Genomic DNA, 12499 nt, shown 5'->3' on the forward strand with positions numbered 1-12499 from the left:
GGCGGCTACATAATCCTGAACTTCCTGATGAGCACCTGGCCACCAAAAATGCTGAGTAAGCAGATCAGTGGTGGCTTTATTTCCAGGGTGTCCAGCCAACACTGAATCTTGAGGGTGGCTAAGGACTTTAAGACAGTGATTAACAGGAACAAATAGTTTACCAAGTGGACAGGGAGCAGGGGCGTCCCCCTGAGCGTCAACAACCTTTGTTTCCAGATTGTAGCATATAGACGCCATAAACACCCCTTATTAAAGAATAGGTACCGGTTCACACTTATTTCTTCCCCCCAGGAAAACAACGAGATAAGGCATTGACCTTAATGTTTTTGTTCCCTGGCCTATATGTGACAAAAAATGAAACCTGGTCAATAACAATGCCCATCTTGTCTGTCGAGGTGTTAGACGTTTCGCCGATTACAAATACAGTATACCAGGTTCTTATGATCTGTGATTGCCATAACTGGGTGAACTGCTCCCTCCAAAAAAAGACACCACTCTTCAAAAGCCTATTTGCTAAGAGTTCCCTGTTATCAATGTAAACTTTTTCTCAGCACGCAACACATAGTTGCCATTTACCAGGAGATGCACCCTGCGACAATACATCCCCCACTCCCACCTCAGACGCATTGGCCTCAAAGGCTGAGAGACGTCAAATTGTATAAAAATCGGTGCACATGAAAAACACCTCTTCAAAGTATTAAATGCATCGTTGGCGGGACTGGACCACTTGGGGAAGTCCGTCCCCTTCCTGGTCAGAGCTAATGTCATGACTCAGCTGCCGGGTGACCCGGGACCAGGGGCTCCTTCCCTGTCCCTAACACTAGGGGGCACCCTAGTTCGTCCTAGTCCCTGGTGTGCTTCTGGAGATGAAGATGCCAGGGCCTCCACCCTTGCATTATCTCCTGAGTTAGCCCGCTGTCTGTTATCTTCCTCCACCCAGGGAAGAGGGGCACTACTCTGCACCGTAGTACGCCAATCCGACAAACAAGGCAACACAAGCAAGGGTTGAAGGAAAACTCCAGGCATGTAAAATATTCACTCACATATAACAGAGGAATGCACCAGAGAGTAGAGGTAGGCGAATAAGACAAAATAGAGGATAAGGAATTACCACACTCACAAACCAAGCAACAGTCACAGATAACTTCCTCCAACACTCCTTCTCAAATGAACATCTCTCCCTCCTGAAGCCATGCAGCAAATGCTAGCTCTGACAAGGATTTGTATCAGAGTCCATATTATAAAGGGAAAAGGAGTGACTAACTGAGTTCACCTGTGAGCTCAGAGATTTCCAACATGGCCGATTATCCCTTTTTCTGCCAGAAGGAATAAACACCACTAAAATGAAGGAGAAGTGCTTCTTCTCCGCTCCGAAGTAGGAGCAATCAGACGCTGTGGTCTTCTGGCTCTACACTGCCGCAGTAACCACGTGACAGATAGATAGATAGATAGATAGATAGATAGATAGATAGATAGATAGATAGATAGATAGATATGCGAGGGAGCACCAGAGCCATAGTCGTGGCTAAGCATATTAGATCTTACGTGCTCTGGTCTCCCTTCATATAAAAAGACTGTCCTTTAGGCCATGTGCACACGTTCAGTATTTTTCATGTTTTTTTCGCTATAAAAACTTGATAAAAATGCGAAAAAAACGCTTACATATGCCTCCTATTAATTACAGTGTATTCCGCATTTCTAGTGCAAATGTTGCTTTTTTTTCCGCGAAAAAATCGCATTGCGGAAAAAAAAGCAACATGTTCATTAAATTTGCGGAATTGCGGGGATTCCGCACACCTAGGAGTGCATTGATCTGCTTACTTTCCGCATGGGGCTGTGCACACCATGCGGGAAGTAAGCAGATTATGTGCGGTTGGTACCCAGGGTGGAGGAGAGGAGACTCTCCTCCACGGACTGGGCACCATATAATTAGTCAAAAAAAAAAAAAGAATTAAAATAAAAAATAGTCATATACTCACCCTCTGATGGCCCCGGTGTCTTCCCGCCTCTCAGCGGTGCATGCTGCCGCTTCTGTTCCTATAGATGGTCTGTGTGAAGGACCTGCGATGACGTCTCGGTTCTGTGATTGGTCGCGTGACCGCTCACGTGACCGCGACGTCATCGAAGGTCCTGCACACACACACCATCTATAGGAACGGACGCCGCTGAGGAGATCGGCTGGCTGCAGTTGAGTATAACCATTTTTTTAATTTTTTTTATTATTTTTAAACATTCTATCTTTTACTATAGATGCGGCATAGGCAGCATCTATAGTAAAAAGTTGGTCACACTTGTCAAACACTATGTTTGACAAGTGTGACCAACCTGTCAGTCAGTTTTCCAAGCGATGCTACAGATCGCTTGGAAAACTTTAGCATTCTGCAAGCTAATTATGCTTGCAAAATGCTAAAAAAAAGGCGAAAAAAACACACAAAAAAATGCGGATTTCTTGCAGAAAATTTCCGGTTTTCTTCAGGAAATTTCTGCAAGAAATCCTGACGTGTGCACATACCCTTAATCAGTGTACCTGTCTCTCTGTTCTCCATCTCTTCAGGTTCTCCTCCAGGGTGCTGGAGGTCTTCTCCATACGTTTTAGCACAAACAGAGACACAGTCAAGTTGTAACTTAATATGCAAAACTTTACTTGTTTCTCTTCGCAGAACATCCTTATTTAACACAACAACAACATAGGGTTCCATATAGTCCTTATTCTCCACTTTCCCTGCACCTCTTCCTCTGGTCTTCAGTACGTGCCCGGGTCCTACCATCTCTTGCGGTAATGCAGCGTCCTCCCTGTTCAGACTCACTACGATCAGGTATTCCCTTGTCTGTTTCGCAACAGATCTGAGGGCATCAGCCCATGCAGTGAGCTGCCACATTATAGAGCCACCTGTGTCCCCGTACTGCTCTGACCGCCGCTGTGACCTCTTCTCCACCACTGCTGGCACACTGTTGCTCTGTACTTCTGGCCCCCCCCCCATAGCTTTGTATGGCTGGGCTTCTCACTTATAACGTTACGGAGATACTGGGTAGCTCGGGATCTAAGGCCCACCCAAGCTGTTTGGGCCCCCTAGCCCCTCTGACTCATGAAACTCTCCCTGCCTTACCCCAGTAAACTCCTCCAATCAACTATTTATAATGTACCCATCCTGTGGCCCAACTAAGGTACTACACTGTCCCTATACAATTATAGAAAAACACTATACATAGTAGTATTAAACATTCATATAACAGTAGAAGACACCATATAAATAGCAAAACGAAATTATCTTTTCACAGTGCAGCAACCGGGACGTACTTAAAGGGGTAGGGAAGTGTACCAGTCTTTGTGACCCCTTACAGATAGATATGTGATAGATAAATATATAATAGATAGATAGATAGATAGATATAGATGGATGTGGTGGGTGATTGTAGCTCTTCGGGGACACTGGTGGATTGTGTGGAGGAAGGGGGAGGTTGTTCTGCAGGGAGAATGAGAGGAGGATATGGCTGAGAGATACCAGAGGGCGACTCTGGGCGCAGGCGCTATTACTATCTGCTTTGGGGTGATGGGGATCGGCTGGAGCCTGCCTTGCCTTCTCTCACACATATAATATGTGCCATCTGCCCTGTGATCTCTTCTCTCGGTGATCCACCAGCACTGGAGGATTTCTCAGTCTTTCCTTTCTATTGGAGTCAGTTTTTGTTAACCATTGCAGCTCTGAAGTTACTTTGGACATCGGGGACCAAATCATATGTTGATCATATACCACAAATGCAAATGTCAGTTTCAGAAAACAAGCTCCCAACATGATGTCCACACACTTTTCTTTTTGGCAAACTTAAAATAATGGACAGTGTTCGTACAATAATAACATGTTCCCATCTATCTGTTCTCCTTGCAGAGCTCTCCAGTTGGCGAGGTGATGTTACAGAGGAGCGATCAGTGACAGGGTTGTGTCAAGCGGTATGGCGGGGGTCTGGCTGGTTTTGTGGGGTCTCTGTTCAGCCGCCATATTGTTGACGTCTTCTACACAAGGTGAGATCCTACTATGGCTTATTATGTGATTTGTTGTTCTCGAAAAATTCGTCCCAGACTCCTGATGTGGCAATCAGTAAATCAATGGATCTGTGAGCCAGCTCAGGAAATTGTGCCTATAATTCAAGGAGGAAGAACCTCAAGTCTACTCTTCCTCTTCCAAGACCGTCACAACCACTTCCTCTGTAGGGCTTTATTCACATGTCGTGGATTTGCCTATGGTAAATCTGATGTGAGTTTTGCAAGAGAATCCATGCCGGGAAGTCAAGGCTGATGCTAAGATTTCTGTCACGGATCTCCTGTTGTTGTGCCATGGATGACAATGCCTGGATCCATCGTTGGTCTCAACATCCAAATTATAAAACTCATATATACCTATGAGGCTATTAATTCTGGTCAGGGGACCTGCAATCGGTTGTATTCAGACCATGAAACATGGACATTTGATTTCAGCCTTGGCCATATGGTCATTTAAGGCTCCCATACACATTAGACTAATGTCAGCTGAACTCACTGATGTCAGCAGGCTTGGCCTACAATCTAATGTGTATTGGGGACTCCCGATTCTCACCGAACAGATGATGTTGGGTGAGATAAGGATCCACTATGTCCAATTTCAGACTGCAGAGATGCCAGAGAAGCCTGACAGCATTTATCTTGGAGAGAACACACAAGCACTCGGCAGCACAGGAGAGAACACATGAGCACTCGGCAGCACTGGTGAGAACATAGGAGCACTCAGTAGCTTAAAGGGAACCTGTCACCTGAATTTGGCGGGACTGGTTTTGGGTCATATGGGCGGAGTTTTTGGGTGTTTGATTCACCCTTTCCTTACCCGCTGGCTGCATGCTGGCTGCAATATTGGATTGAAGTTCATTCTCTGTCCTCCATAGTACACGCCTGCACAAGGCAAGATTGCTTTGTGCAGGCGTGTACTATGGAGGACAGAGAATGAACTTCAATCCAATATTGCAGCCAGCATGCAGCCAGCGGGTAAGGAAAGGGTGAATCAAACACCTGAAAACTCCGCCCATATGACCCAAAACCAGTCCCGCCAAATTCAGGTGACAGAGTCCCTTTAAGCGCTTCTGTGTATGGAGGAGACGGGATAAATAGCTGCCGGATGAATGCTTGGCCATCTATCCATTGTATATGGATCTAATATGGATGGTTTCACATCACGTTTAGGATCCATTCACTTCGACATGAATTATAAAAAAAAACATCCAAGTGAGCATGCACAGATATTTTCTGAACTTCTAGAGAAGATAATGGAGAGCGCTGTGCATGTGCGGCCAACTCTATTTTTTTACACCACTAGATGGTGGTCCTGTGTATTTGCCAGAAATGTCTAACATGGCAACACCTCTTCAAACGGATGTTTCCCTCGAATTCCATGCAGTGGAATACATCACAGTAGGGAAAAAAAAGTATTCTAACTATTTCAAGCAATGTTAGCCAAAAAAACTACATATGCATTAAACATATGTTTTTTCATAATCTGATCATATATTAACAGGTGACAGTGTATGGCATCCCTCAGAGGCTAAAAAGTTGCCTACACACAAAGCCTTGATTAGGCAAATTCATTGCTTTTCTGTGCAGAAGCGGCAAAAATAATGTGATTTTTTTGTGTGTGTTATTTTAAACAAAGCAAATATATGCCCAGAGCATGTAAATGGTGCTACAAAACGTTTGAAATGGATGCATGGTCAGAGGATTTCTTTGGGGCTTAAAGGATTGTGCTCAGTAACCTCCAGAGTCAGTGTCAGATTGGTGTCGTTATACTAATTGCAATGATACCTGGTGATGAAATCCGTCTTGTGGTTGTTGTTCAAAGGTACCTTCACACATAACGATTTCGTTAACGATATTGTTGCAATGTCATGCTTTTTGTGACGTAGCAACGATCCCGCTAACGATCTCGTTATGTGTGACAGCGACCAACGATCAGGCCCCTGCTGGGAGATCGTTGGTCGCTGGGGAATGATCAGGACCTTTTTTTGGTCGCTGATCACCCGCTGTCATCGCTGGATCGGCGTGTGTGACGCCGATCCAGCGATGTGTTCACTGGTAACCAGGGTAAATATCGGGTTACTAAGCGCAGGGCCGCGCTTAGTAACCCGATATTTACCCTGGTTACCATTGTAAAAGTTAAAAAAAAAACAGTACATACTCACATTCTGATGTCTGTCACGTCCCCCGGCGTCAGCTTCCCTGCACTGACTGTCAGCGCCAGCCGTAAAGCAGAGCACAGCCGTGGCGTCACCGCTGTGCTCTGCTTTACGGCCGGCGCTGACACAGTCAGTGCGGGAAGCTGACGGCGGGGGACGTGACAGACATCGGAATGTGAGTATGTACTGTTTTTTTTTTAACTTTTACAATGGTAACCAGGGTAAATATCAGGTTACTAAGCGCGGCCCTGCACTTAGTAACCCGATGTTTACCCTGGTTACCCAGGGACTTCGGCATCGTTGAAGACAGTTTCAACGATGCCGAAGTTGTTCCCCTGATCGTTGGTCGCTGGAGAGAGCTGTCTGTGTGACAGCTCCCCAGCGACCACACAACGACTTACCAACGATCACGGCCAGGTCGTATCGCTGGTCGTGATCGTTGGTAAGTCGTTTAGTGTAACGGTACCTTAACCTGTATTTGAAGTTATCAGTTAATGAGATTCTCGTACTTCGCGGCGGCCTGTGGGGGGTCTATCAGAGGTGTATCTAGGGTTTCTGGCACCCGGGGCAAGAATTTAATTTGGCGCAACCTACCCCCCCCCCCCCCCCCACCAAGGACACATGCAATTTGCACTTAGTCATGTACCCACGAGTAGAGTTGAGCGACCTTGACCTTTTTAGAGTCGAGCCGGGTTTTGCGAAACCCGACTATGTCCAAAGTCGGGTCGAGTGAAATCGGCCGATTATGACGTAAAGTCGGGATCGACCGAAACACGAAACCCAATGCAAGTCAATGGGGCAGCATAGTCGGCAGTGAGTGGGGGCCAGGAAAACACCTAGAGTGCCCATTTTAATGTCAAAACCATCTATTCTTCTTAATGAAGCTTGTCAAGCGTAATTTACCTTATAATAATTGGAAGGCATTTGAAATTGGGGGTCATTTGGCTAAAGTTGTGGGGGGTAGGGCTGGTTCAAGTAATTAGTGGGCCCAGGAAATCTGGACCACGTCACGGCAGTGGAGCAGGGAGAGGTAAGTATTTCAACTTTGCAAGTGCTGTGAACCTGAGCAAGCAGGGGGGGCCCACTCGTTGGCATTGGCACTGGCACAGGGCCCCTCAAAGTACAGCGGTGTGTTTGCACGGCGGGGGCGCCTCCCACCGGCAGCAACACTTTTGCGTACTATGAGAGGCCCTGTGCCAGTGACGTCGCCAACTAGTATTCCTCCCCCCACCTGATGAAGGAACCTGCACTTTCATCTGCACCTTCCTCTTTGTCCCCGTGTAAGGTGGTATGGTATGCGGGAAGAGCAACCTGACTTTCAGCAGGGTCACAATGTTGTTGTGTAGCGTGCACGGGGAATGTTGCGTTATGGGTCAATGTACCAGCAGACTCATCTATCACTGGCTGGGCAATGGGCACGATGAAGTGGAAACACAGATATAGGCCCAAAGAAGAAAGTGGGCTAAATGCAGTTCAAAATTGGTAACACAGGAATAACCAGGGGGCATTGCAGTGGAGGACAACTGGAATGAGAGGCTGACACAGAGAGTAGGGCCAAATCAGTAAGTAGTCGAAATGCAGTTCAAAATTGGCAACCGTAGTAAACAGGCGGCACAGCTTTGTTCAGTGGAGGAGAACAGCAAGGAGTGGCAGACACCGATAGTAGGCCCCAACCCAACTAGTAGGCCAAATGCAGTCTAACATTAACAACTACTTAACGAGAGGCTGAAAATGGAATTTCAGGACAGGAAACCAGGAGAACAGCAAGGAGTGGCAGACACCGATAGTAGGCCCCAAACCAACTAGTACGCCAAATGCAGTTGTTCCATTTAACCACAATTTAATGAGAGCCTGAAGATAGAAGCTCAGGAAAGGCAACCTGGTGAAAACCTTGGAGTGTAACACAACCTGTCTCTACACCCCATACCAAATTTGTAGGCCTAATGCAGCGTAGTTTCCACCAACTACTAAACGAGAGCCGGAAGATCGAAGCTCATGAAAGGCAACCCGGGGAACACCTTGGAGTGTAACACAACCTCTCTCTACACCACGAAAGGGCTGATTCTTAGGAAGGAAGGCTGTTGTAAATAAGCATTGCGCGTCCGAGGGTGATTATATTCTTATTCGGTATCTACTCACCCTCGGACGCGCCATGCTTATTGATTTGTAATTAATGTTTATTTGCAATGTGCTTTTGACTTACTCAATTATTTTTTTAATTATTGATTTTATTAAATTAATAGTTTAACATCTTATTGGAAATAATTTAAAGGAGACGCGACAGGACAACACTCGGTGGATGCCATATCTGTGTTAACAACTCCAAAAAACTTTCAGTTAACTTCTTGCAGGAGAAAGAAATTGTAGCTGTTGGACCTTTGTAGTACAGTTCCAGATATTTGTTGTGTGTTTGTTTTGATTGTTAAAATGTCTGCATTTGAGATGTCAACACGATCTTATTTTTTATAATCAAATTAATTTTTTAAATATTTTATTAGGTTGGTTCAAGGGGTACACAGGCCGCAGTAGACAGGTCAGTGGAGGCCTAGTGGAAGGAGGGACCGCAGATGCGCCACTGTTTCACCCATACACAATTAGTAGGCCTAATGCAGCGTAGTTTCCAACAGCTACTAAACGAGAGCCGGAAGATCGAAGCTCAGGAAAGGCAACCTGGGGAACACCTTGGAGTGTAACACACCATCTCTCTCCACCCCATACCCATTTTGTAGGCCTAATTCAGCGTACTTTTCTACAACTACTAAACGAGAGCATGAAGATCGAAGCTCAGGAAAGGCAACCTGGTGAAAACCTTGGAGTGTAACACAACCTGTCTCTACACCCCATACCAAATTTGTAGGCCTAATGCAGCGTAGTTTCCACCAACTACTAAACGAGAGCCGGAAGATCGAAGCTCATGAAAGGCAACCCGGGGAACACCTTGGAGTGTAACACAACCTCTCTCTACACCACGAAAGGGCTGATTCTTAGGAAGGAAGGCTGTTGTAAATAAGCATTGCGCGTCCGAGGGTGATTATATTCTTATTCGGTATCTACTCACCCTCGGACGCGCCATGCTTCTTGATTTGTAATTAATGTTTATTTGCAATGTGCTTTTGACTTACTCAATTATTTTTTTAATTATTGATTTTATTAAATTAATAGTTTAACATCTTATTGGAAATAATTTAAAGGAGACGCGACAGGACAACACTCGGTGGATGCCATATCTGTGTTAACAACTCCAAAAAACTTTCAGTTAACTTCTTGCAGGAGAAAGAAATTGTAGCTGTTGGACCTTTGTAGTACAGTTCCAGATATTTGTTGTGTGTTTGTTTTGATTGTTAAAATGTCTGCATTTGAGATCTCAACACGATCTTATTTTTTATAATCAAATTAATTTTTTAAATATTTTATTAGGTTGGTTCAAGGGGTACACGGGCCGCAGTAGACAGGTCAGTGGAGGCCTAGTGGAAGGAGGGACCGCAGATGCGCCACTGTTTCACCCATACACAATTAGTAGGCCTAATGCAGCGTAGTTTCCAACAGCTACTAAACGAGAGCCGGAAGATCGAAGCTCAGGAAAGGCAACCTGGGGAACACCTTGGAGTGTAACACACCATCTCTCTCCACCCCATACCCATTTTGTAGGCCTAATTCAGCGTACTTTTCTACAACTACTAAACGAGAGCATGAAGATCGAAGCTCAGGAAAGGCAACCTGGTGAAAACCTTGGAGTGTAACACAACCTGTCTCTACACCCCATACCAAATTTGTAGGCCTAATGCAGCGTAGTTTCCACCAACTACTAAACGAGAGCCGGAAGATCGAAGCTCATGAAAGGCAACCCGGGGAACACCTTGGAGTGTAACACAACCTCTCTCTACACCACGAAAGGGCTGATTCTTAGGAAGGAAGGCTGTTGTAAATAAGCATTGCGCGTCCGAGGGTGATTATATTCTTATTCGGTATCTACTCACCCTCGGACGCGCCATGCTTCTTGATTTGTAATTAATGTTTATTTGCAATGTGCTTTTGACTTACTCAATTATTTTTTTAATTATTGATTTTATTAAATTAATAGTTTAACATCTTATTGGAAATAATTTAAAGGAGACGCGACAGGACAACACTCGGTGGATGCCATATCTGTGTTAACAACTCCAAAAAACTTTCAGTTAACTTCTTGCAGGAGAAAGAAATTGTAGCTGTTGGACCTTTGTAGTACAGTTCCAGATATTTGTTGTGTGTTTGTTTTGATTGTTAAAATGTCTGCATTTGAGATCTCAACACGATCTTATTTTTTATAATCAAATTAATTTTTTAAATATTTTATTAGGTTGGTTCAAGGGGTAGACTGCAGACAGGCATCAAAGGCCTAACATTGGGCTGGCTGTAGGCAAGTTAAAATTGGTTCCAGGGGAACACGGCCATCAGTGGCCTGGTCAGTGTAGTTGTAGTTGAAAGAACGGGACGCAGACAGGCTTCGAAGGCCTAACATAATAACATAGGGCTGGCTGTAGGCAAGTTAAAATTGGTTCCAGGGGAACACGGCCATCAGTGGCCTGGTCAGTGTAGTTGTAGTTGAAAGAACGGGACGCAGACAGGCTTCGAAGGCCTAACATAACAAACTTGGGCTGGCTGTAGGCACTTTTAAATTTGTTCCAGGGGTACATGGGCAGCAGTGTATGGTCAGTGGAAGTCTAGTGGAAGGAGTGACCGCAGACAGGCTTCCAAGGCCTAACATAACAAACTTGGGCTGGCTGTAGGCACTTTTAAATTGGTTCCAGGGGTACACGGGCAGCAGTGGTCTGGTCAGTGGAAGTCTAGTGGAAGGAGTGACCGCAGACAGGCTTCCAAGGCCTAACATAACAAACTTGGGCTGGCTGTAGGCACTTTTAAATTGGTTCCAGGGGTACACGGGCAGCAGTGGTCTGGTCTGTGGAAGTCTAGTGGAAGGAGTGACCGCAGACAGGCTTCGAAGGCCTAACATAACAAACTTGGGCTGGCTGTAGGCACTTTTAAATTGGTTCCAGGGGTACACGGGCAGCAGTGGTCTGGTCAGTGGAAGTTTAGTGGAAGGAGTGACCGCAGACAGGCTTCCAAGGCCTAACATTACAAACTTGGGCTGGCTGTAGGCACTTTTAAATTGGTTCCAGGGGTACACGGGCAGCAGTGGTCTGGTCTGTGGAAGTCTAGTGGAAGGAGTGACCGCAGACAGGCTTCGAAGGCCTAACATAACAAACTTGGGCTGGCTGTAGGCACTTTTAAATTGGTTCCAGGGGTACACGGGCAGCAGTGGTCTGGTCAGTGGAAGTCTAGTGGAAGGAGTGACCGCAGACAGGCTTCGAAGGCCTAACATAACAAACTTGGGCTGGCTGTAGGCACTTTTAAATTGGTTGCAGGGGTACACGGGCAGCAGTGGTCTGGTCAGTGGAAGTCTAGTGGAAGGAGTGACCGCAGACAGGCTTCGAAGGCCTAACATAACAAAATTGGGCTGGCTGTAGGCACTTTTAAATTGGTTCCAGGGGTACATGGGCAGCAGTGTATGGTCAGTGGAAGTCTAGTGGAAGGAGTGACGGCAGACAGTCTTCGAAGGCCTAACATAACAAAATTGGGCTGACTGTAGGCACTTTTAAATTGGTTCCAGGGTAACACGGCCAGCAGTGGCCTGGTCAGTGTAGTAGTTGTAGAAAGAAGGGACCGCAGACAGGCTTCGAAGGCCTAACATAACAAAAATGTCAAAACAATGGTATTGTCAGTGCCAGGCATTGAAGGATGTCAGCGCCTAGACTACACATTGGTGAAGCTGTGAGAGATAATTTTGCTAGTGGTAGAGCACTGTTTGAGCTGGGGGGGGAACTGTCTTGTGGCCGGCGGTACAGGCACAGGGCCCCTCATATTACAACGGTGTGTCTGACGTTGGGTGCGCACCACCACCGCCAGAGACACTTTATTGTACTATGAGGGACCCAGTGGCAGTGCCGTCGACCAAAAGCGGCCACACCCACCTCTTCAGACAAACAGCACTCTCAAGGGTCCAAGCGCAAAGTGGCGATAGCACGGCCCCGTGTGGGGAGTTTGGCCATTTCGTGAGGTGGAAACATGTCGTATGCTGGACAATCAGGTGAAGAAAATTACGAGATTGGAAAAGTCATTCAGAATAGTCCACAGGCAAGACCTTTTCATAGGAAAGCTAGGTGTCAGCCGGGCAGGGTGGGGCAAAAGATTTTGAAATCCAGTTGTGGTTCATTTTAATGAAGGTTAGATCATCTACATTTTGGGTAGCCAGACGAGTCCTTTTTTC

General features: G+C 45.9%; 1 protein-coding gene across 2 annotated transcripts in view; it reads left to right on the forward strand.

The window, feature by feature from the left end:
* Positions 1 to 12499, forward strand: part of ADGRL1 (adhesion G protein-coupled receptor L1) — a 465551-nt gene that overhangs the window by 217445 nt on the left and 235607 nt on the right. For both annotated transcript variants that reach the window (XM_069766790.1, XM_069766789.1), the window contains exon 2: positions 3888 to 4021. In XM_069766790.1, the coding sequence (XP_069622891.1) occupies positions 3952 to 4021 (70 nt within the window). In that variant the 5' untranslated portion in view covers positions 3888 to 3951. The remainder of the gene's footprint in view (positions 1 to 3887; positions 4022 to 12499) is intronic.

Source organism: Ranitomeya imitator, chromosome 4 (genome assembly GCF_032444005.1).
Source record: "Ranitomeya imitator isolate aRanImi1 chromosome 4, aRanImi1.pri, whole genome shotgun sequence".
NCBI lineage: Eukaryota > Metazoa > Chordata > Amphibia > Anura > Dendrobatidae > Ranitomeya > Ranitomeya imitator.